The sequence below is a fragment of the Pseudopipra pipra genome, chromosome 1 (assembly GCF_036250125.1).
Source record: "Pseudopipra pipra isolate bDixPip1 chromosome 1, bDixPip1.hap1, whole genome shotgun sequence".
Lineage (NCBI taxonomy): Eukaryota > Metazoa > Chordata > Aves > Passeriformes > Pipridae > Pseudopipra > Pseudopipra pipra.
Window position 1 is genome coordinate 16109293 of NC_087549.1, and position 27022 is coordinate 16136314.

General features: G+C 35.0%; 1 protein-coding gene across 4 annotated transcripts in view; it reads left to right on the plus strand.

Moving 5' to 3' along the window:
- Positions 1–27022, plus strand: part of CSMD3 (CUB and Sushi multiple domains 3) — a 605903-nt gene that overhangs the window by 66257 nt on the left and 512624 nt on the right. For all 4 annotated transcript variants that reach the window (XM_064646451.1, XM_064646458.1, XM_064646466.1 and 1 more), the window contains exon 2: positions 9605–9827. In XM_064646451.1, the coding sequence (XP_064502521.1) occupies positions 9605–9827 (223 nt within the window). The remainder of the gene's footprint in view (positions 1–9604; positions 9828–27022) is intronic.

Consider the following 27022-nt stretch of genomic DNA (forward strand, 5'->3'; position numbering starts at 1 on the left):
TCAAAAAGCTATCAATGCCAGAGAGTTGGACACATTTGTTCATCTATTTTTGTAGAACAGCTTATTAGCACTTTTAATACCTTGTCCAGAAAGTTTTTCATGACTTTAAAGTGTTTTCTAGTGTACGGAGAAGGAAATCTCTGATTTTCTTTTTGGACAACTATTTTATTTGTTAAATACTAAAAATTTTAGGGTCAGACTCTCTAGTGGTGATATTTAATTTTAAATTGAAATAATTACCAGGAATAAATATGATATAAAAAATATTGATAAAACTTAATTACTGGTTTTATGCTATCAGTAAATGAGGGATCATTGAAAGGCTTACAAACTCGGATATCTCAGTAACTAACAACACTCTTTAACTTATTTTTTACCCTTCCTCAGTCTGAACTGCCTCAATGGACTACTGAAACATAGATTCTGGCTTATGATACAAAACAAATATTTATGACACATGGAAGGACATGGTAAAGATGTTAATACTTTGGCCTACTGCAAATGCAGAAATGTACAATGCGAATTAATTGAAAATTAAAAATTAAGCAGAACTGACAATATTTGGAAAATGATCTTTGTATTCAGCCACACAAAAACATTGAAAAAATAGTAGAGGTCTGTAGATTTTTAGATGAGAAGAATTATTTTTTACTATATTAAAAAACTGCTTTGATTAAAAATTACCTTTTTTAGAATTTTTTTTTAGTAAATGAAGACAGAATTAATTTCTATTAGTAAAAGATGTTTACATTTTTCCAAAATGTTTAAATTGTGCTCCCTTCATTTTTAAGAACTGTCAGAAACTGTCCCATAGTGTGAAATCTTTCATGAGAAGTGCTCCTGATCTCCTTGGATTCACTTGACCCTTATATAGTCTGTGTCTCTTTGAAGTGACTTTGGGGTTTTTTTACTATTATATGATCTAGAAAATGAAAAACAGAAAACTCACTGGAGTTTGGATTGTATCAAAGACTACAGTTGGCTTTTCCAGCTGCTGCTTCCTTTAATTCTCAACCCTACAGTTATGGCATCACAAAGTAACTATTAACATCAAGTTTTATATATGTTTCACTGGGAAACATAGTATTTCAGAAGCATGCAACACTAGTTATGCATTTTTTTCTTCTCAGGCTTATAGCAGAGTTTCAAAGGTCTGAACTTCCATGTTATCTAAAGCAGGAATGTTTGTTTCATTTTTTTAAAATTACATTTCTTCTGAAGGTCATCCCTCTGAAGGAATGAGAAGATTTTATAGGCTGTTTACATCTGAAGTGATCTGAGCTGCCATAGAAGGGTGTCTTACTTTTTTAAAAAGAAAACAGAATAGGAAGATGGTCTGTGGTAGTGTACAGTAAATACTGAGCCATTCTATGTTTAATAACTATTGGCAGAAGCTTAAAACAGAGCCTTAATTTTGTCTGGATTTTCCAAGCACTGAGTCTTCAAAATCTTTTCTAATCTTGTTGAAGTTGCTTCAAATCAGCATCATATTTATTGATAATGCTTATTTCCTATCTGAATGCTTACTGGAACTTTTATCCTCATTCTGACTTTTCTTAACCCTTCCACCCACTCCCTTTTAGAATTTAACAAAATCTACGATATTTTAGAAGGTTTATGGGAACTTTCTTTCTTTCTTTCCTTCTTTCTTTCTTTCTTTCTTTCTTCTTTCTTTCTTTCTTTCTTTCTTTCTTCTTTCTTTCTTTCTTTCTTTCTTTCTTTCTTTTTCTTTCTTTCTTTCTTTCTTTCTTTCTTTCTTTCTTTCTTTCTTTCTTTCTTTCTTTCTTTCTTTCTTTCTTTCTTTCTTTCTTTCTTTCTTTCTTTCTTTCTTTCTTTCTTTCTTTTTCTTTCTTTCTTTCTTTCTTTCTTTCTTTCTTTCTTTCTTTCTTTCTTTCTTTCTTTCTTTCTTTCTTTCTTTCTTTCTTTCTTTCTTTCTTTCTTTCTTTCTTTCTTTCTTTCTTTCTTTCTTTCTTTCTTTCTTTCTTTCTTTTTCTTTATTTATTTATTTTTCTTTCTTTCTTTCTTTCTTTCTTTCTTTCTTTCTTTCTTTCTTTCTTTCTTTCTTTCTTTCTTTCTTTCTTTCTCTTTCTTTCTTTCTTTCTTTCTTTCTTTCGTTCTTTCTTTCTTTCTTTCTTTCTTTCTTTCTTTTCTTTTCTTTCTTTCTCTAAAGCTGTATTTGAATTTCAAGGTGGTTACATAGATTTACAATAATCTGCTCTCTATCACTTGTCTGAAACTGCTGGAGGATTTCAAACTACCAGATGAAATATACTGTAATTGTGCTTTCTTATTTTTCTTTTTTTTTCTTTTTTTTTCTTTTGTTTTTCTTCTCTTCCCTTCTGTTCCCTTCCCAAACCTTCCTTTCCCTTCCCAATTTTAATGAATCAGCTACATAATGACAGAGGTTTACTGTGTATGCCGATGGGCTTTAAATTTTGGGAATTCAAGTCAGCATTATATTGACTGTTCTCCTGTTACACTACAGTTAATTTGAAAACTAATTAATGTTATGGGACATTTCAGCTTTAAATGTGTAGTACTAAATATATCTTGATTTTTTCCAGAGGTTACTTTTGTTTCAATCTTTATTTTATAGAGAGTATTTCCTTATGTACTTTTGTTACACGAAAACCAGTTGCTTCTTTTGCCATCTTTCCATTTTAAGTCTTCTGCTCCTCAGGATATATTCCATGTGAACAAGAGCAGTCCTGTGGTATTTTAGACCTTATGTTTCTTTAAACAAGTAACACACTCAGTGTTGACATGAGGGAACAGAATCTTTCGTCCTTCTAGTTTTCACAGCTGAGACAAGTGGAAGACAACACTAAAATATTTCTAAACCTCTTTCAGAAAAGGTGTCTGAAACAGAGATAAGAAATTTCTCTCTGAAGGAAAAGCAGTCCCTCCATAAAGTGTTTCAAATGTGGTGATGATTTACAGTGGTAGCTTCTGTTTGGCTGGTATTCCATACCAGTTCCATTGATTTTGTTATAGAGTTTCCAGTCAATCCTACCAAAAGATTAGAAAAGTCATTTAAATACCTTATTATAGCTTATACAAGGGCAAGGCAATCTATTTTACTCAGTTATTTGCCAAAAAGTATCACTATATTTTCTCATAGCATTAAAATGATACAAATCATAGATTAAAAAGTTTAAAATGGACTTCTTTTGAAAATGTCATAATGTCTAAACTTCATAGTGGCCCAATTTCCAGTAAGTTGTGCAAAGATTAGGAATCCAAATATCTTATTTGTGAAAGAAAATGCTTTTAAGAACAAAATGAAATGAAATGTCAATTTAGTTAAGAAGTCCTCAATTTCCTGGAACTCCTAAGAGCTGATTTTCACCAAGGTGTTTCAGTGTTTTTCTTACTTTATGCCCTTCACAAACGCAAGATTTTTGTTGCGTTTTTTGGTTCTTTTATAAGGCTTTATTAAGCATCTCTGAGACTAAAGGAAACAGTCTAAAAATGAAGGAAATAAGCATTATATGTAAAAAACAATGATTGACAAAAATAGAAAGTAAAAAGCCACCCGCAAAGAGAGACATAACCATGACAGAAGAGTTGGAACTGAGTTGGAGTTGTTCAGGCTCCAGGGATACCTTACAGCAGGTACCTTCTGATACCTACATGGGGCCAGCAAGAAGGCTGGAGAGGGACTTTTTAGAAAGACGTGTAGTGATAGGAAAAAGGAAAATTATTTTAAACTGACAGAGGGTAGGCTTAAATCACATATTAGGAAGAAATTCTTTGCTGTGAGGGTGGCGAGATACTGGAACAGTGTTCCCAGAGATGTTGTGGATGTCCCATCCCTATAGTGTTCAAGACCAGGTTGGATTGAGGCTTTGAGCAACTTGATCTAGTGGAAGGTGCCCCTGTCCACAGCAGGGGTTTGGAACTAGATGATCTTTAAGGTCCCTTCCAACCCAAACCATTTTATGATTCTATGATTCTAAATTTTTATTACTTTGGGAAACTAAACATAAGAAAATAGGCTCTGGTCAGCCTATCAAATGTCAGTCTACCAGGGTTTGCTCACCTGGTAGAATGCTCATTGTAAAAACTCCTATTGGAGCTGAGGTGGAAGTGAGGATTCTTTGAAGTAGAGTTGAGTTAAACAGGCACAGAGATCTATATGAATACAAGATAGACTTTTCTAAAACAGCAGCAGTTCTAATGCCTTGTAGCTGGCATGGATACCTATCCCACTGCAAACTGCTACCCAGGTGCAGTCTACTTCTGTTCTGGTGTTCTGTGCTGCAGGGTTGCTGCTGGTATGTACACCTTCCATGCCTATCACAGGTGAAATGTGAGACTCATGAAGAAAGAGGGAGTTATAACGTTCTGGTCGGAATGGACACCAGTGAGTGTCCTTAGTGTAAAAGTCAGCAGTCTGTTCATATGGAAACACGGTAGAGTAAGAAAGAAGCATGCAAGCTGCTGGGCATTTGAGGGATGCAGAGAAAAAGGTGGAGAGTAAGTAGGAACTAATAAGTTTAGTGCATTAGAGATGATTGCCTTCCAGGTTTGTACTCAAGTGAAAAAAATTCAATAAAACTTAGTGTTGGAAGTTAAGGTTAGAGAAAGGAGATTTGTTTAATGCAGAAAAGAGGCATAACGTGAAATGGAAAAGCATAAATTAAAGAGAATTAAGACATGATGAGAAGAGATAAAAAGATAAATTTCAAACACAGTCCAAAGTAAAATGCAATCATTACATCTGGAGAGCGTCCTATTCTCATTTTCATAATTGGGCTCAAAGATCTTGGTGTGAGGCATGACAGGACAAGTAAAATTATAGAAATGGTAAGACAGTTTAGAAAGAAATATTGTGTATATATTTTCCAAGAATGAGAAGGATTGATTGCAGGAAGGAAAGGGTTCACAAAATAGGGGTGGGTTCACATCGCTATGAAATCTATCCCTGTTGCACTGCAGTAGGTTCTTAGACGTGCTAACAAAAAGGATGAACATAGAGAACCATAAAATCTAAGGTGATGATAACGTAAGTGAACAGAAAGAGAATGCAGCAAAACAGAAGAGAATTAGGAGAACAGTCCTTCCTGATTTATGATCAGCATAAAAAGTAGCTACTCCTTGCTGTTCAATACAGTCAGGTGATCAAAGATCGTAAACAGTAAAGGTCTTGCAGAAACACGTAAAGAGCAGGAGAGATAAATGAACAAAGTTGATGGACTCTGAATGGAATAGAGCCACCAACTAGGGGGAAAAGAATAATGTTGCAAATAGGTTTATTGCACAAAAAAGGGGAGGTGAACAAGGATGACATGGCTAAGGAATACTGTAAGATACTATTGACTGTGCTTTAAGATAGGTGCAAGTCAAAGAAATGAAAGGAGATTGGCTTATCAGAAAGGATACTGAAGAAAAAAACCAGCATATGAACAAATCGTCTTCCATTTTCTCAGTTTGCTTTTAAAACAAATGACAGCAAGTATTAAATACCTCTTTAAAAGGAAATACACAAGCAACTTAGAAATGTGAGAGTGTGTTAATCAATGCAGACTCAGTGTAATTATCTTATGATAATGACTGCTATTAAAGAACACATTAAACAAAGAAGATTAAACAAAAGGTGTGGAGTACTAGGGAGGTGAGAGGTGTGGACATATGTTATTAAACAGTACAATTGAATGGTCAGAAGGAAGAGAAAAAGCCAAAGACAATCTTGTTGTGTACTGAGTGAGCATAATTATGGGAAATCCAAGGGCAAGGGGTGTGGATATGGTGTAAGTATTACTTGCTTTGCTAGAAGGCAATGAAAGTTGAATAAGTAGATTAAGAACTGATGTTACTGATGCTTACTGTAATCCCACAATGAATCAGAGGATGACTGAAATCAGAAAGAGCGGCTGTGTTTTTTGATTTAAAGAAATATTTATCCATGTAAAATTGATGAGAATTAAACATCTGAATTTTAAAATCTGGTAAAAAACAATGCAATGGAAACTTTGAATCATATTCACTATTAAAAGAATATCATGAGTGGTGTTGTTCATCTTCATACTTGCTTCAACAAGAATTTTTCTTTTCTAGTCTAACTTCAAGCTATTCAAAATTCTTCATTGTGTGCTTTGAATAAAACCTTCCCCTTAATGAAAAGCAGTTTGCAAGTAAATTCTTTTTGGAATGCTAGTTCTGAAATCTAGATGAAAAAGATCACAGTATATGTTACTAGTTATTTCAGCATGAATTTTACCTCTTGAAAATAAATGTCATGTTTTCCACATTTGATCAGACCAGTCAGTTAATGCACGCTGTCTATTTTGATCATAACCAAGTTGGACTGCCAAGGTGAAGAACATCACAGAATGTATTAACATATGAAAGCAGAGATTAAAGTACGTGTTGTATGGAGTCTGTTGGCATGATTTTTTTTATTTTATAGACTAAAAAAGTAGGCCTATCAAAATCAAACTTCACTGTTGGTTTGTTGGTGTTTTTTCCATTCTTGGAATTAAAAATGTATCTTCTGACACGTGCATAGCTGTGTTACATTCTACTAGTCATCTCAGAAAAACATCCAAGTTCTATCATCATGCAGAATATGAATAATTCTCTTTTGTTATGGTTTGGGTATGGAATAAAAGAAGTGGAACTTTTATAAGTTGTGAAACTTTATATTTCATATATATTTATGGATAGGACCAATTATTGGATCCAATATGAAGCATTAGATTCCTTAATAAATAGTGTGTTATCTCACAAGGTTCTGCTCACTCATAGTTGTGGCTCTAGTTTTGGCTTTGGTTTTTTTAAAATCTAATTTAATTTTGGAAACAGAAGACCTATTATATTTGATTTTTTTCTTTGTAGTTTGTATTGAATTAACAGAACAGTCCAAATGTAATTGAAAGCTTTCATGACATAAGTACAGCAACTAAGGTTCTAAATTATGGAGCTATACTATGATGCTGAGACAAAGTTTACACTGTGCTTTCCACACTTGGTCTGGGGAGATGCATAAAAATTTACAGCATATGCTATTTAGTTTTCAAGTCTCTGTCTCTGTAAGTTTTTTCTCTAATTCAATTGAATATGCCTCAGCAAGAGATTTCTAGGAAAAACTAAACTGATAAATATGTGCACACAGCTATTTGAAGTCTTATTTCAGTGACTGTATTTTGTGGGAAGTGTTAGAGTTCTAGGATGAAGAGCTTATGATGTAGTTTAATTTTGTAAAATGACTTGTGCACAAACTCTATTCCAAAAGACTTTTAAAGTGCTAAATAAAACAGCTGAGCTTAAATAATAAATAATAACACATAAAAGAGATTTAAAAATAGTTCAAGTATATGAGGGAGATACAGAAAGAGATAAATAAAACAAACTCCTAACAATGAAAATTGTGCAGCACTGATATGAGAATGAATTCTCTAAGCTAATTCACAGTAGAAGGTAAAATTTGCTATACATGTCAGATGAGGCAAAGGCCTAATTACTTTCTAAGAGGATCTTCCATTCCCTTTTTGTCCTGTATATCTGATACAGTGATATTTGTATTGAAACAGTAGTCATACTTCATAAGAGGCATCTTTTCTTAGCATTGGAGATAAACATGAAAAAACCGAGATAAAAACATTTTATGTCTCCCTCTTCTGTTGTCAAGAAAAGTGACTTTACAGTGTAGCAACACAAAGTGTAAAATCTTAAGAGATTTCTGCTTAGTACTTCAGAGAAGGGGGTCTCTGCACATATAAAGGCTCAGTGTGAAGACAAGCTTGTGAATATGCCATGAAGAAGATGATTTAATGAGCTCAAATATATACATGTGTGTATAATTAAAGAGTCGGCATCTGGTTTGTTTGTTTGTAGTTTGTTGTGAAATGTATATCGTGTTTCTGTGAAAGAGAAGCTCAGTGTTTTGTGCTGTCTCTCAGTTGATGAAATCCCCCCCAGCAGAGGGGGCTTACTCTGAGCGTGCTTGGGAAAGAGAAGTTTTGGGGGTAAAAAAGGCAAAGCAGGAAAGCTGATCTAATATTTAAGGGGCAAGAGAGCAGAAGGCCTGGAGAGAGGACGCAGACCTACAGTCAGACTGCAAAGCTGGTGGAAAGAAAAAATATCCTAAAGCCCCCAGTGAGTTAGGAACTGCTGTAACTGAGCATTAGAACTTGGAACAAAAGTTTAGAAAAGGACCTGTCCTGCCAGGACACAGTGACTTGAAGGAGATCTTTTTATAATTATTCTTGTTTTCTTATTTTTCTCAGAAAATGGATTTTCTATATACGAAGAAAATTTGTTATAATCCAAGAAAAATCAGTGTTTGAATGTAGGGGCCATTTCTGAAATTTGATAATGTTCATTTTAAAAAGAATCTATTGGCAGAGCAACCTTTCACCTTTGACCCACTGTACTGAATTTGGCTAGGATAGACTTAATTTTCTTCATAGTATATCCTATGGTATTATGTTTTAGATTTGTGACCAAAGCAGTGTTGATAACACAAGGACATTTTAGTTATTCCTGAGCAGTGCTTACACAGCATCAAGGCCTTCTCTGCTTATCATGCTGCCTGTCACAGCAAATCAGCTGGGGATGGGCAAGAAGTTGGGAGGGGACACAGCTGGGACACAGATGAATCCAAACAATGACAGGGATATTCTATAACATATGAAAGGGATATTCTATACCAAGTGGTGCCATGCTCAGTGAAAAATGCTGATGGAAAGGAGGAGGAAGGGACCATGTTCAGGGTTATGATGTTTGTCTTCCCATGTAACCATTAGGCATGATGTAGCCCTGCTTTCCTGGAGATGGCTGAACATCTGCCTGGCAGAGTAGCCAATGAATTCCTTCATATTCTTTGTTTACATGTGCAGCTTTTGCTGTACCTGTTAAACTATCCTTGTCTCGACCCATGAGTTTTCTCATGTTACTCTTTCCATTCTCTCTCCCATCCCACTGCGAGGGAGCGGATGGGGGGGTGTGGGGTGTGGTGGGTGAGGGAGTGGCTCTGGGGGTCTTCCCTGCCCACGGGAGTTGAACAACACCCACTTAGGGTCAGTCAAAACACGTTCATCTTAATATTTACATGACATAGTATCATGATGGTGGTATTTCAGATTAAGTCTTTAAGTAGACAGCTTTCATGACCCAGAATTATTGACTGGGAAAAGCTTGTTCATAATAAGCAGCCTTTTAGCCTCTTACAGTCCCAAAATATGTGGAGGAGGAGCACGAGATTAATAGGTTTAATCTGTATCAGACCTGTACCAAAAGAAATTTGTTTGCTTTGCTCTGACTGCTTCTCTTCCTTTTGTCAAAAAAGGGAATTGATGTGGATACTTTGCCTCACAGACAAATTTAGTCATAGATGTTGTTATATATATTTATTTGCAAAGATGCTACCATATGCCTTTACATAAACAGTATGGAAAACACATTTGTTAGGTGGGTGGGGTTGTTTTGCATTAAGTGGCCAGCATTTGTATTAAAACATTGGCTTTTTCTTTCTAAATGCCATATTTGCTAAGAAATATTTTGATATTTTTTCAGAAATCATGAATTCTAGTGATGTATTCTGTTGAAGATTGATATAAAAATGGATTGCTGACTTTTGTTTCCTTGGTATCTTTTTTAGGATTTATTTATACCTGTGGTGGAACTTTAAAAGGACTTAATGGCACTATAGAAAGCCCTGGCTTCCCATATGGATATCCAAATGGTGCAAACTGTACATGGGTTATAATAGCAGAAGAAAGAAACAGAATACAAATCGTCTTTCAGTCTTTTGCTCTAGAAGAAGAATATGATTATTTGTCATTATATGATGGGCATCCTCATCCTGCAAACTTTAGGACAAGGTAATGAATAAATATTAATAAAATCTAATTTGTACTAATATCTTAAAATATATGAGAATATAGTTAAAGCTAATGTTTTTAAATTATTTCTTTCATATTTAGTCTTTAGGGTGAACTTTAATTAATTGTAAGTGCCAAAATCTAGATCATGTGCTTTAATTTTAGTTAAAGTAAGTGCTGAAATTAATCTAGCCCTCATAAAAGTTGTCTCAACAAAATGTAATTAATTAAGAAGCATATGAGCATGGATAAATGGATGTAAAGTGAGTATGGGATTGTAGAGGTCTCAGTTTGCGTGATCTAGTAGCAGTGGAACTTTTGTATTCTTTTCAACAGGAGGCTTTTGATCAAGGTCAAGAAAATATAACATATTTAAGATGGACTAGATAATTATTTTCTTGTATATGAGCATCTTCTAACAAAAAGGGTTTACAACAGTGAAAAAATCAGTTTGAAATATCAAGAGTGTGATGGGTCACAGAACATTTATCTGAGTCTATTTCAGAGTCATGGCCCAGATTTTCAGTTCTGGAAGGCTGCAGCTTGAGGAATACATAACATTTCAGCAATTGCAACAGATATATTAGTCACACACTTGCTAGTTATTTTTATTATTATCTATCTTCTGTAAGTCGTCATCTGCCTAGACTTCTGTAAGGCCTTTGGCATGGCCCCACACAACAGCCTTGTTGTTAAATAGGAGAGATATGTATTTGATGGATGGACTATTTGATGGATAGTGCAGTGGCTGCATGGCCACATCCAAAGAGTTGCAGTCAAGAGCTTAAAGTACAGAGATCAGCAACAAATGGTGTCCTTCAGGGAGTCTGTATTGGGACCAAGACTATTCAGTATCTTTGTTAATGATGTAGACAGTGAGATTGAGTGCACCCTCAGCAAGTTTGCAGATGACATCAAGTTGAGTGGTGCAGTTGATTTGCTTGAGGGAGGGGATGCCATCCAGGACATTGACAGACTGGAGGACTGGGCCCAGGAGAACCTCATGAAGTTCAACGAGGCCAAGTGTAACATCCTGCACCTGGGTCTGGTCAATTCTCAGTGTCAATACAGACTGGGAGATGAATGGATTGAGAGCAGTCTTGAAGAGAAGGACTTGGGGAGATAGATAAATAGATAGATAGATGAATGGACGAAAAATTGGACACGAACCAGCAATGTGCAGTTACAGCTCAAAGCCAGCTATATCCCAGGCTGCATCAAAAGAAGCATGAGCAGTAAGCTGAGGGAGCTGATTCTTCCTCTCTGGTTTGCTTTTGTGAGACCCCACCTGGAGAACTGTGTCCAACTCCAAGGCTCCCAGCACAAGAAAAGCATCGACCTATTGGAACAGATCCAAATAAGTCCACCAAAATGATCAGAGGACTGGAGCACCTCTCCTATGAAGAAAGGCTGAGAGAGCTGGGGTTGTTCAGCCTTGAGAACAAAAGGCTCCAGGGAGACCATATTGTGACCTTTCAATACTTAAAGGGGACTTACGAGAAAGATGGATAGAGACTTTTTACCAGGGCCTCTAGTGACAGGACAAAGGGCAATGGTTTTAAACTTAAAAGAGGGTAGATGAGGACTTGAGCACCTCCCTGACAAAGACAGGCTGAGAAAGTTGGGACTGTTCAGCCTGGAGAAGGTTGTGTAGAGACCTCACAGCAATCTTCCAGTATTTGAAAAGGGCCTACAGGAAGGCCAGAGAAGGACTCTTCATCAAGAACTGTAGTGGTAGGACAAGGAGTAATGGGTACAAACTGAAAGAGGGGAAATTTAGGTTAGATATTAGGAAGGAAAGTTTTACTCTGAGGGTGGTGAGATACTGGAACAGGTTTTCCAAGGAGCTTGTGGATGCCCCAACCCTGGCAGTGTTCAAAGCTAGGTTGGATAAGGCCTTGAGCAACCTGGTTTACTGGGAGGTGCTCCTGCCCATGGCAGGAGATTTGGGACTAGATGGTCTTTAAGGTCCCTTCCAACCCCTTCACATTCTATGATTTTATCATTAAGATTAGATATGAGGAAGAAATTCTTTACAAAGAGGGTAGTAAGATACTGGAACAAGTTCCCAAGAAATCCTTGGCTTTGAGTAACCTGAAAGATGTCCCTGCCCACGACAGTGGGAGTTGGAACTAGATCATCTTCCGAACCAAAACATTCCATGATTTTATTATTCTGTGATCCTGTGAGGAAGAATGTAATATCTGTTTCTAATCAGGGAACATCCAGTTTCGTTTTGCTTTGCATAATGCTGCTCAAATAAAGGGATTTGTGTTCATAAGGTTGTATGGTAAATGTTGATTCACTGGTAATGATTTTTTTTTTTTTAACTCCTGCATAACAATCCAGCATCTGTTCACTAGAAGGAAAATGTAACTTGGTACTAGAAGGAAACTAGAACAGTAAAATTCTTCATCTCAAATCTGTGCAGGATGTGAATTCTGTTTGTTAAATGGTTAACAGCCAGCAGATATAGAGAAATGCATCTCTAATGAATTGTTTCTCTTTGTACTTCTGTGCTTCCATTTTTATTTCCTGTTTCATGAATGTTTGTGTGCAATTCTGATATCAGCTGCAGGAAAGAGGGAACCCATAGATAAAAGATTTTAGAGTTGTCTTTTACAACAACAAGAAAAAACAAGATCATGTAGTTTTCCTCCTTTCTACCCACTCCTCAAAAGATAAAATTGAGATTTTCTCAAATGTAGGAGACCAAAAAGGCCCTCACTGGCTGTCAAGGCTTCTATTGGTGAATCCACTCTAAATTGTAATCTCAAGGAGTATGTAAACAATGTTCTGGACAAATGCAAAAGAATTAAACAATTGCTACAGTTAGGAACCAATGGTCTTTACTGAGTTAAAATTTTAATGAGCATCAGGAAAAGGGGGGTAAGGAAGTTAGGAGGATGGAAGGAAGAGGAATATAATATCTTGGAAAAGAAGAATTGTTTTTCTTTATGTCTTGTTCAAGCTGCTCCAAAGGTTTATATGTATTTGTATGCACATGTTAATTCATACATATACATGTATATGTATCTGGACATATAGATACATAGATACCTATATGCATTTATAGATATATGTGTGCAGGATTCTTTTTAAGTTAAACTAATCCTTCAATGCTGGAGCTTTGGGGATTTTTATTTTTTTTTAAAGGTCAGTGTCTTGAGGAGAAAGTCAAGGAAACCTGTCATGCTTAAAAGTTTTGGTGTGGTGTATCTAGGATGCCATTACATTCTGGTGAAGAAGTATAAGCAGTTCTGTGGAAGAGTAGAATAAGTCAGCACTTTAGAAGGAAAAGACAATTGAGCCTCAATATAGGTCTTGAAATAGACTCCTTTTGCAAGATTTACAAGATCTTACCAGAGTGTGAGTACAGTAGAAGAATAGTACACATTTGTATGAGTGGAGAATTGGGTTTTAAATTAAGAAAGCATGATAGTGAAATTATGCAAGCTTTACCAAATCTTTCATGATTTAAAAACATTTATTTTCTCAGATTGCTGTAGCAAGTAGTGTGGTGGTTTCCTAGAGTTTTCTTTTGCAAAAGGTTTTTATTTAAACAAGTGAAACTTGAACTGAGGTACAGTTGCTTGTGAAAGCTATTGTTCTAGCATGACAGTGGATTTTGTCATTTTACTTAGTGACATTGATGAAGGTGTAATCAGAATGCACTTGTTGCCTTCCCTTTAATTTTGTAACAGGCAAAAATATTTTCAGGGGACTACCTAAAAAAATTGTGTCAGGTAGACAAAGACACTATTTCTTTTTTTTTTTCTTCAATAAATTTCTGTCTAAATTAAAATGATTTTGCAGTTTGACTATTTGTGAAGCTCATGTCCTCTGATTCCATCCTTGTCCAGTTTTGTACTTCTTTGTTTAATTGGTCTCCTCAGAATTGAATCTTGTTGAAATTGCAGTCATTGACTGTTTTCAGTGAATGCTTAACAGCCTGAACTGATTTAGATGGCACTTAAATGGCAGCTAAACAATAACAAATGGAAGAGAAGCATGTCAGATATGGCCATTACGGAAAGTGTACAGTCAATATTATACTTGTATCTTTGTGTTACTGTATATGCTTGATTTAGTGTATTTCATATGATAATCTTTGCCTCAAACTATAAATAAACTATAAAATAATTTAAGGCTGTGAATGATATGAAAAAAATTGTCTTTCCATAAATTATATTTGAAAGTACCTACAAAAAATATCTTTGCAGAAAGACAGTGTTAATTCATGCATTTGAACCAAGCTTTCAGAAAAATTTCATACTTGGAAGTCTTTCTGGGTCATGTCATAGACACTATTTTTAGGGTTTTCTTGTTGCCTTCCTTATGCATATTTGTGATTTTTATGTACCCTTTCTTTCACATTTATACAACTAGCACCCCTCAAAACAAACAAAAAACTCAAAGCAAACAAAAAACCCCCACCAAAAAACCCAAACCAACCAAACAAAAAAACCCAAACAAAAAAACAAAACCAAAAAACCTCCCACCCAGCCAAACAAAACAAAACAAAAACCCCCAACCAACCAAACAAAAAAGACCTTGGGTTTGATTTTCTGTAATTACTTTTAAATTGCAACTTTGGATAGACCTTATTTTGGCAAGTAGCTAATACTTCGAACTACTATTCTGAGTGAAAGTGTTGCATTTGCAGATAAAATCCTGTTCCATTTTTTCAAAATTTTTGTCTTTCACATTATTTTTGTGTGGTACTAGATGAACCATTTCAGTCAAGAAGATAATATGTTTTCAATTTTCTGGGTACCCAGCTTGAGAAACAAGAGTTTTGTTTGCACTAGTGATAAGTAATCCCATGCTTTAATGAAATTAGCAGAAGATATGTTTGAACTGATAAAACATCACATAAATCAACTGCTTTGCAAAAGCCAGTTGGAGTCATCTGATGATACCTCTTCCACTTTAGTAAATTTTTAGTGTAATTTGTAAAAAATTTACTGTGATAGCCACTGCCTTTTCTTAGGGAGTGGCATGGAAAGAACTGCTCCATGGAGGGCACAGGTCAGGAGTTGAGGAGACCCCACTCAGGCTGTGCTCTCACTTTTCTTTAGCTACACATGGTTAATTTTCTCTTAGGAACTTTGAATGGAAGAAAGCTTTAACCATCCTCAATGTTTAAAAGGGGAGTTAATAATCATAGTTTCTAATCTCTTGTATTTAAGCAAGATAAATCATCCTTTCATCTATGCTCCCCACTGAGGCCACCAAGAATCAAACACACAGGTTACCTGATCGGTGCTGCTGAGCTGCACAGGAGAAATTAACTGAAATTACGGGAGACATCCACTGCCTTCTCTCTGTTGATGAATTGCTCTCCTGAAATATCTGACTCCCTAATTATGCCTACATTTTTAACCTTTACTCTTCTTGAAGTGAAAAAACATTTTCAATAGATTAATAAGCAGATCTTTAAAATTTCAAGATGCTCCTAGTGTTACATTGTATTGTATCCTCACTCCAGTACTTCCAAAGGTTTGAATTTGGTACTAAATGAACAGACTCAGACTGACTATAAAATTAATTTATTTGATCCAACTAAAGGAGAGAGGGAGGGAAGGGAGGGGAGGGGAGGGGAGGGGAGGAGAGGAGAGGGGAGGGGAGGGAAGGGGAAGGGAGGGAAAAAAGGAGTGTTAAATACCTAAAATTAAAAGCAAATCCTTAGTATCAATTAATATTAAATATTGTTACAGTTGCAGGTAGGTGAGTTGGTTCTGGGGTGAGGCTCCACTAACTGCAAAGGGCATGGAAAAACATCAGACATGCCAGAAGAAGAAGCCAGCCTGGCTTCTCTGACCATTCTGTAAGAGCTGGACCTTCTTCAGTGGTCCAGAGGACCACAGAAGGAGCAGAATGATTGCTTTCCCTGGCTGATAAGGGAACACTCATGTAGATGGGTTGAGCACCCTGCTGTCACCCCATTAGTGCTTGCTCCTGGCCTGATAATATTGTCAGGTACCTGTCTCTCCATCATAAATGTGCCAGGTATTACTGAAACATAATCAAACATTGTGTTTTGGCTCAAAACCAGTCACAAATGTAAGGTACATTTTCTCAGAATAATTTTCATTTGTTGATTTGAGAGTGTTGAAATCATAGAATTATCCATCCTTTTCTCTACATCTAAAATTTTTTTGAAAAACATTCAGGTCATTTAATAATTTAAAACAAAAAACCCCAAATCAACAACAAAATCCAAAGTAAAACTACCATTTTACTAATTTTATGTTCTACCTTTAAAAAGAAACAGCATGAAGTAAAATACTAGCAATTCTCAATTTTAAAAGGGGAAAAACATATTTCAGGGAGACTAGATTTTGCCTCTAAAACTTCCTATTTTTAAAGTGAAAGAATTGTAATTTACATCTCTCATTGCTAAATTGTCATAATTATCTTACAGAAATGTTACAATGAAAGAAGACTAGTAAAAGAATGAGTATTGGCACTAGCAGAAACTTCCAGTGCCCTCATTTTTAATACCTCTGCTTGCTTTTGCATTTCTTATTCTAACCATGCTGCATATGTGTTTATCCTTTTAACAGATATGAGTCTGTGTCAAACAGGCAGCTATTAGGTTATTCTACTAGGTTATTAGTGCAACCTTCAGCTTGTTATGTCAACTAATGCCACCCTGGTAGCTACAGTAATCTTTTTTTTTTTTTTGGCTTATATGCCTTCTATCTCCTGGTCCTTTGAGCTTTATCCATATGTCTTTGTGAACATTATATGTCTGTTACGTCCTTTACTATTTCCCAGAAAAAATGCCTTAGCTTAAGTTTTTTGGGAAACTATTATGCTATTATTTCTTTTTATATATTTGCTATATATTATCCTTGGAGCAAGTGCTCCAGTCTTTCTCGTATTAGTTCTCATCAAAACCAGAGGGCAAAAAAAGCCCCACATTTTTTCCTTGCTTTTTCCTCCCTCTTCCCCCACTTCTGCTATGTCAGTGTGTGGCGGTTTTACCACCAGTCAGAAATTAAACTCCAAATAAGCCACTCCCTTTCCCGCACTCCTTCTGGTAAGGGAGGGACAAAAGCAGAGACTGGGTTGAGATAATTTCCTGAAAGCACAAAGCAATGGAGTAAGAAGCGCACAATAGCAATAACAATATTAATAACAAAATTGTATAAAAAGAGAAGGTGTTTTGCCCACAAACAGGTGTTCACCACTGGGAACAAAAGCAAAACGATGGATGCTCCCACTGGATCGTGTCCCCGTGGCTTCCCCAGACAAAGATAGGATGGCGACTGTTCCCTCGCACTGAACCATGTGTAGTGCATAGAGTGCAGGGTGCCCTGAGCTCATGCCAATGTTTTGTCTGAGGAAAATGCCACGAGGGTTTGTTGATTCTCCTTTCTGAATCCAAGTTGTTTTGTATGCAGCTCCATTTTACTTCATACATGTGTATGCTTTGGTTCTTTGTAATTTATTTCTCATATGAACAATTCCTTCTTTACTTAAACTACATAAAAGACTCTTTCTGAGTATGTTATCACTTCATTTAGATTATTGCCATTTCAAATGGAATTTGGAGTATCTAACTCCAAATTAGTTCTATGCCTTTAATTTACTAATAGAACAGTTGCTTGAGTTAGCAGACAGCACTAATAAAGAAAAAAATGTCAACTCTGTGAGGTCCTAGAGTGAATCTGACAGAGATAAGATCTCCTTGACTATTTGGCTGTTAAGGCTTTAAGACATGTCAAAGTGCAGTATTCGCAGTAATTTAGGTCTTCTTTCACAACTAACCTTGACAACTGGAACTTAAAAATCTTTTTTCCCTTGCTTGTTTAAGTCTTTTTGCTTATTTATGTAGAACAGGAGTTGTTGACAGGGCAACAATGGACCATTTACTGAACTTCAAAACGTTTCCTTTGTCAATGGTAGCCCTTTTTGAGCTCTGACTGCTTATTATGTCCTAAGTATACACATTTTCCTTCCCCCACCACTGTTCACTTCCTGCCCAAATTGTCAAGCAGAGAAGATACTGGGAGCTGATTAGGAACAAATTAAGGATTCACCACTTTGGAAACACCTTCAAACCTCTTATCACTGAGCCACTGATTTTTATTTCAACTGCTCCACAGTTCTCTAGACTTCTCCACTATTTATGTAGAAAGAGAAGAAAGGAGGGAATTTCACTTGAGAATTTAGAGACCAGTGAACAAAATTAAACAGAATTACACTCTCCCTTACAAAGAAGGAGAAAAAAAATAAAAAAAGGTATAAGTGCTAGACAAAGACCAATGAGGAGATAAGGATACAGAAAGCAACAACAGTGAAGAGGAAGACAGATGAAGGAGGGAACAATGGCAATTAAGAAAAGGAGTGCACGGTGAACCGGCAATCAAAGCAGAAAATTATGAGAACAATAACAGAACTGAATGAATCTTAAAAAGAAGTTTTTCATTGCATGAATAAAGAAATAAATTCTGTAAAAGTGTAAATTGGAGGTATATAGAATGTTGAACTGAAAATTGGTAGGGATACACAGCAATAAAAAGGCAAAATTTGTAGATAAGAGAAACAGACAACTGAAAGAAATGTAACAGAATGTAATGGTAGATATTCAGCTCTGAGACAGATTCTGAGTAGACAAGACGTTTAAATGGAATTTCTTTTTTTTCAATTTGAAATTTTTATTTTTTATCAAAAAATATATTGAAGCAATAAAATACTTGTCATTGTGCTTATAAATGCAAAGCTGAAAGAACATATACTCTTGGGAATATTTTGATATGGTGTTAAATGTCTAAATACTCATTGAGAGAGAAAGGTAGATAATTAAAACTGATAAAGGAATGTGCTTGCCCAGACAGGGTGCAACTGGTCTCTTGAATTTCTGCTTATATTACTGCAAAAGATCCAAGATTTTTACAGGCTGGGAAGAAATGGTTAGCTAGCAAGGAAATCCAAAGTTAAACTGTAAGGTTTTAAAACCAAACCCAAAATTGAACCAAACCAAGCCAAACTGAATCAAACCCAGCCAACCAACTAAAATTTTGGCAATTATTTGAAGGTGGAGGTACCTTTCTACTAAGTGATCTTAGGAAGAGACTTTCCCATTATCAGCCTTCCATAGCATATCTTTCTTTGAATTGGATGGCCAGTTTGGCTACTTTGAATTAGCTGATGGATATAGGACTAGGTTGTTTACTAACTAATTTTCTTACTAATGCAAGAAAAAACTCTATTACAGTCTCTGAGATTTATTATCTATCTCCTTTGGAAAAGTGGATAACTAGCTTTAACTGGTAACTGATTCCATATGAAGAGTGCACATACCAGTTTTATAGAGTGGTGGTCTCTGAGAACCAAAAATGTTACTTATTCATTTTTTTTGTGTGTTGCTAAATTGCTTTATGGGATTTGAAACAGCCTAGGAAGGAAAGATTTTTGTTGTGGAGGCCACTTATATATGACAAACTTATATGACATTGTAACACAGCATGCTAGCACAGTTTGTGGCCATTAGTCTTCCACCTGTGTTTCAGTTATAAAAAGGAAAAGAATGATAGTTCACAATAATAGTCTTGTCCCAGAAAGTTATAGTCTATGGGAAAGGCTTGTGCTGTTACAGGGTTGTCTAACTTCTAGACCTGTTTACATGATAGAAAAGTAACTCTTAAACCAGTTGTTAAATTCACCTTGTATTGTTGCAGTTGAGAGTATCAATAAACATACCTCATAAAGTTGATAACTGAATCAGAATGTATCTGGAACAACCATATACTATTGCTAAACTGAACCCTGAACATGTAGTTCCTATAGACTATTTCTGTTGTTTTTGAAGAAAGGCATCGTCCTTCTATTTTAACTTGGTATGTCTGCAGAAAGCCAGAAAAAGATATGAGTTTTTGTGAGAATATTTATATGTCTGTGTGGGTATTTACATATACACTAGTTAGAATGATCAGGCATAAGGCTTGAGCTAAAGAACTTTTCTCTCTTTCTCTCTAATATTTGTCTTAAATTGTAACTGTGATCACTTGTTACTGACTCCTATAGATTCATTGCACAGCTGGAAGTGAATATTTTATCATCCAAATTATTTACCTAAGAACAAGTTAATGTAAAAAATATATTGGAATTCCCTGAATATATTGATATGGATGAGTGACTTATCCTGCCAACCACCCCCCCCACCCAAAAAAAAAAAAAAAAAAAAAAAAAAGGCAAAAAACCCTTCCAGAGTTTCTTTCTAAGTGTTGGTAGCATCAAAAAAATCTCCAAATTTGCCATTGGTTTGTCTGCAGTCAGTGAAAGTCTTTGGGATCTAAATATAGTAACACAGATATTTATGCAAAAGTGTCTTTTTTATTAGGATTTACAAATTCAGTCACGAATTTATACAGGTTTCTTGTATGGTCCAATATGCTTTGATTTTTGCACTGTGAAACACATATACTAGACATCTACTCTTCAAGGTGTATGGGAAACTTAGCTTCTATACATCTATAACATCTGTTCAAAAGGCTGAAGTAGTTTTGCAAATTAAATGCTGCTGCCCTATAGTATGAAAGAAATCGTGTGAAGAGACAAATGTGTATTTTGTCCAGTTTTAAACAATATTAGAACTTCCTTTAAGATGAAATAGATTCACTTTTCTTGCTGACAGTTTAAAGTCACTTTCTATATATCCCCCATACTAAAACTATATAAGTAGACTAAGTTTTAACTGAGATTTTCTAATACTATGAAAAAGGAATCTCATTTTGGACAAATGCTGTTTATTCTTAACTGTGGTCTGAAAGAAACCAATAAAGACTTCTAGTGCTAAAGCCTGCAGATCAACATTTCTCTAACACTCTTTTACAAGGTTATTTAAATTGTTGATGAGAAAGCTTCTCTAGAGTAACCAGCACCTATCTACAGTGAATGGAGCTCATATTTTTGGGTGGAATGTTGCCGTGCTGCTGAAATGAACAGGGCCTAGTGTAATGATCTAACTAATAAATACTAAATACAAAACTGAGGAAGGTTGTAGAGAGAGAGTATATATATATATATATATAGAATCTTTATTACACCAGTTTAAAAAAAAAGAGTAATTTTAGTAACTAAAAAGTGAGATATAAGAGAAATGATAAGAGATGGATGCTGTAAAGGGCATAGTAAACCCATGTAAACTCCCAAATGAAACTGTACATACACAAAAATGGCAAAATCTGAGTGCTGATAACAGCTGAACTTTTAGTACTTTTAGGCTACTTTTGTAGTGTCAGTTTTCATATACTGAAGTGTTTCAGTTGTCATTTATAAAGTAGCTGTTGATAAGTTGCAAAAAGATTTCTACTATTTGAAGGAAACAGTAAATATTAAAGGACACTATTTTCAAACTGACAAAATTATCTACCATGGTAAAATCTGGAATTAAGTCAAAGTATTGTTTGGGGTTTATTTTTCTAATTTGAAGCTAAGTAAATTCTTGGGTTCCTGCCTTCATTGTGTACTGTGGTGCTTGATAATCCAAGTCTATAAATGTAACCTGGATGAAAAAGTCACAGTGACATGCAAATCAGGTTAATCACCTTTCATAGCAATCTGATATTGAAAATTGCAAAAATATTCTTTGCCTAGTCCAAGTGCCATTGTAAACTTGTTAACCCAGACCATGGGAAAATTAATCATGGCAGTAATAATCTCTATTAATTATTTTCTTTTCCTCTGTGATTTCAAGTGAATACAGGAAGTGAAAATATATTTAAATATAGAATTGAAAAAAATACTTAAAATATAAAAACATCGCAAAATCCTCCATACATTAAAAAAAAAAAATAAAAATCAGGTAAACGTCTTGGCTGGCCAAAATACAAAACTCAGAGATAGGAAAAAAATATTATTCACTCTGTAAATGAGTTAAAGTTGCTTTTTTTTTCCAAATTAAAGACTATAGAATAATATGGACAAGTCTCATTCTCAGTGTCTGTATAATAAATTCCAAAAAGATATTATAAGCTTACAGTTAGGGCAAAAAAATTAGAATGAAGATGTCTCTCTTTTCGGAAGTTAAAGTGAAAAACAATGGATTTGACTAGTGTTTCACCTGAAAAATAAGTACTGGATGTATTTGTACCTTCCTCTTTTCATAATATTGCTTTCACTATTTATCTGTTTTCTACAATTTATCTCTTATTCCATTCCATTCCACACTCCTCAGTGAAATTGTTTTATCCATCTCTGTTCTACTTTTCTAAGACCACCATGGTTAATCATAATCTCATAATTTTCTTTTTTTGACTTAAGCATTTCCTATTTGCAGTTCTATCTCTTTTGAAGATTAATTTTTTTTTAGGATTTCACTAAATTACCAAATTTACAAAATCACAAAAATTCCTTAACAATACTCTAGACAAGTTTCTATTTCTGGCCTAGCACATATAATTAGCAATATGACCTATGTTTAATCTTTCTGTACCTACCATTTTCTTGATGATTGTCTAGGGAAATTAAGCCTGGGCTTTTTTCTTTTTTTCCCCCAGAGTATTATTGGGCATTGTTTGCTTTTTAGAACCACACAAGGTTATTGATCAACAATGCTGTAACACCAGGTTTCATTATTATGCTAATGTGATCCAGATTTACATGGCAGTGGTTCTTAATAGTGATTTATGTGATGCAGCTGTTGGAAATTTTTTAACTGATAGTAAGCCATGAAGAAGTCATATAAAAAACAGGAGTTACTTTTTTCTTTTTTTTTAAATAATAATTATAACCTTCATCACACAAACAAATTTATTTATTGTGTTTGTTTGTTTTTAATAAAAATATGTTTGCTTAAACAAAGTGGTTTTTTCCAGATTGATGTTTAGAGTAGTGGTCAGTTATTCTTGCTATTGAGTTCAAAGGTAAAATTTCAAGAAAGGTACAGAGGACCAATTTTGAATGTCCTAAAAAATCCTATTCTCTGTATGCTATTATAAATGGATTGTGTACAAAAATAGTTTTGAATTGATTTCACATTTTGGATTATATGACTCAATGGTTTGAAAAAGTTATATTTAAAATTTTTATAAAACACAAATCCCAATAATACAAGGACAATGAAAATGTCTGAAACTTCCTCCATAGGCTTTTTGTTTTACTGTTTTTATCAGTTACAGTAGTAAAAAGTAAGAACTGTAACTCTTTATGTTGGTATGAAATGTGGGTGGCTCACTCATTCTATTTTTTCTGTGAGATATCCTGTTTGCATGAATGATTATTTCCCTTAAAAGTCTTGTTTACTCCTCTGTCTGATTCTGTTAATGTCAGTCAAAATGGCTCTGATATGGAATCCATATAACACAGACTAACCTATTCTTTGATGATTGCAAAATAGATCAGCTAAGTGGACTCATATTTCTATTATAAATTTATTTTTATTTAAACATACCCCCATTTATTACAAGGTACATACTAGTTGCACATTATTTACAGATAAGCATTTTATAAGCACATAGCTATTATCCAAACCTAAATACAGAGACAAACACTAGCTGCATTTTCTTACCTGATTTCAGCAGAAGTAACGGAATTTTTGAAAATTTCTTTCATGAAATGATTGTGGTACATCTTTGTTAATTTTGACAGTATTTCCTCTTGGTTGGACCAGTTACTGGAAGATTATAAAAAGTGGAGGTTAGAATAAGGCACCTGATACTCTTCTGTTATATTATACTGGATTAAAAATGTTTCATGTAATAAAAATTACTCTTATAATTGGTATTTTTTAATTTTCATTTCATATCATAGGAGATGTTTGAAGAGAGCAGTCAATTAATGTGAAAAATTACACTTAATTATTGAAATATTTTTTAGGAAATCAGAAACTTAATTATACTCTGGAGAGTTTTTTCATTCCTTGAAAGTCTTCTCCTTCTGGTTTTGTGGGGATAGAAATAGGAAAGGCTACACATGCATTCTGTAGGAAAAGGAGAAAAACTGAAAAGGAATATAATCTACATTTTCCAAGTCCAAATTTCTAATTCAGATTTCTCTCCCTTGGATATGTGACCTTATCTTCTATTTTAAACTCAGGTATGATTCCCTTAAAAAATGCTTTTCATTTTCCTGCTAGATGTTTTGCTATGGTATCTTACATGTTATAAACAGTATTTAATTAATTACTTACCTGCTATGAGACTGAAAATCATATGTTTATGTAATTTATGCTTACATAGTGTATGTTTTGAGCTTATTTAACAGATACATTAATTTAGAACCCTTTGCTTTTCTGGATTTGTAAAGATTGTTATAGGGTCTCATTTATGGTGGGATAAATAGCACCTCAAGTGTCACAACTTCTTTTCCCAGATCTGCCTTTTTCAGAATTTCAGATCTGTAAATGTAAAATGTTTTCCTTTATAACCTATCTTTCTTCTCCTCCACTTTGTGTTTAATTTGGTTGTCGGTTTTGTTGCTTCTTTACCCTTCCCACCCCCAAGGGCATTTCAGAATGGATATGGGAAATTGAGAGCTTAATTTCTCCCTCCAGTGGTCAAAAATAATATCTTTATTCATACTTCTTTCTCTACTGCAGGGGATTCAGACTCTGCCTTGAAGCACCATGTGCTCCAGCCTCTTAAGTAGAAACATAGTCATACCCCATGTTGGAGGAGAGACATCTTACTCTAGCATCCTCTGGACTTCCTCTCTTACTCTTTTCTGCATACTCTGCCTATATTTTCTTATTTTCTCCTTTAAAGTCAACAAGGGACCTGTGAGAAAAGTAGGTTCTTTTTGACTCAGAGTAAAAGTTTTCTGAAAGAAAAGGGATGAAATAAAGTCCATGGTGGCCTTTTCATTTGATTTTGGTTTTTTTGTTTGTTTGTTTGTTTTGTGTTATTTGTTGGTTGGTTTTGGTTTGGTTTTTTTTTTTTTTTAGCTATTGCAGTCAGTTTTCCAGCTAGGTAGGTTTTATTCTATATGTTGCAGTTACTCAATATTATAATACTGACTTTTTCATATTACATGCATAGATTCTGAAATGTATGCAGATAGTTTTTCCTCCTTCACGTGTCTTTCTACTACAACTTTATCTCTGTACCAGAACAGAAATAACATGTGTGGTGATAATGTCATAAACCTTTTGCTCGTGGATGAATTCCAAAACTCTACAGAATATTTAGTATAAGTTGAGGCTGTTCTGGAAGTTCCTGGCACTTACAACAGTGATAAGCAAAATATGGTATCTCTCCTTTCCATATTGCGCTATTTTCACACATTAAGGCAAAGTTACAAAAGATAGTCCAACTCATCTAAAAGCTTGTTGTCACTCACAGAAGCAAATCCGTCTCCCATGTTCCTCTGAATTTGGCAGTGTTATCCTTCACTTTTTTACCATTGGCTCTGGCACTCCTCAGGCATATCATTTTGTGGATATGCTTTCCTTTGATGACTGAATTGATGTGGGTTTATTTTGAAGCATTAGCTCTTCATCGGAGTGGTTAAATGAATTCACATCAAGAGAAGTGTGCAAATCACTAGAACTGGTGTGAAGTCAGTGTCAGAACTCTGGGAAAACTGGAAGGAGCAGGTTCCTCTCCTTTGATGTTTTGAAAGCTCCAAGATCTGCTAAAATGTACTGTACATTTTTACCCAGATTTAAGAAGATGAGGACAATAAACTATATTGTCACAATGTTCCAGCTGCTAGAGGCTAAAAATATGTTCTATTTGTTTCATTTTTTTTTTCATTCTAGTTACTTTAAGGACCTAGAATGCTTTCAAGTACTCTCCAAGTTATTATTTTGATATGTTTTGTTCTGACCAGTTTTTCTCCACAAGAAGGAAGCAAATCCACACCCTAGAGATTTTTAAAGACTATTTGTATGGTAGTGGGATGTCTAGTTCTTCTTATCATTTGAAGTTCTTCTTGATATTTTTATATATTAAAATAAATTGACTGCTATAGGAAAGATAATAATTTATAAAGTCTATTTAATTTCTGATGCTAAAAAAAAAGTGAACAGTTGTATAAGAAAAGTTTCACGCTAATAATGGATGATGGCAGTTTTTAGAAACTTGTTTTATAAAGAATATAATGATGATACCAGAACCCGATGAGTACTTTATTTTTTAGTTCAAAGCAGTTGTTCAATTTAAAATGTTCAGCCTTGACCTATGATCATTATTTTATAAAATAATAGATTGCATGAGCAGTTTTGCATTTTGACAGGGAAAAATTGTCATTTGACAAAAATAAATTAGTTCATAAATCATATGTCAATTTGTTAATGAATTGTTGAATAAAGTATAACATATTTTTATTACAATTTTCAGTGAGAGTAAAACTTGAACCCAGTCAGTCACTTCTGCTCAATCTAGTTTCTTTTGTTTTATAGACTATAAAGACAAAATCTGTTTACTTATTTTAAACTGATTGAATATACATGTAAAAATTGTAGGAGTTACTCCTATTCATATTTTAATTGGCATGCTTTTAAGGAAACCTTTACATTTCTTACTTTCTTCCTGATTCAGTGGGTAAGTGGCTGCTTCCTTGAGAGTTGTGGTGGGGGGAAACAGTTTTCCCCCTGAAGTTATAAAATGGTAAAACCCCAGGGGGTGGTGACCCTTGAAGTTTTGAGGTTTTACCCAATGAGCGCATCTGCAAAATATAAACATATTACAAGTAGAATGGAAGAGAAGATAGTTGTAGTTGTGGTAGAAGAAGTAACCATGTTCTGAAGCCACGAGCTGAAGGGGCAAAAGCCCCTCTGGGGGGCCACGGCCCCCCAGCCCCTGGCTGGGGTCATAGAAACTCAGAAACAGTGTTAAACTGGACTGAGGTCTGTGACTGAGAAGCTAAAGAAGTTTTCTCCACCGTGAGTGAGCAGAGACAGAGCAGCAGCAGAAGCAGCATCCAGAGATTGTCGCTAAGAGCCAAGAGATAACTGAAGAAGCAGCAACAAACATGCAGCCAAGAAAGACACGGAGTTGTCTGAGAGAGCCGAGAGAGAGCCAGAAGCAGAGAGAGAAAACTAAGCTCAAACAGAGACAGAGTTGGGGTAAGAAACTGAACCAAAAACCCCAAACTCCTTTTGTGACCTTTCCTAAGTGGAAAGGATGGACTCCTACTGAATGGAAGTCCTAAAACTGCAGCAGCACTGCAGAGAGGAGCTAAAAAGCTCAGAGAAGGAATGCAGAGAGGGTAACCTTGGCCGCCCCGGCTGCTTGAGACAG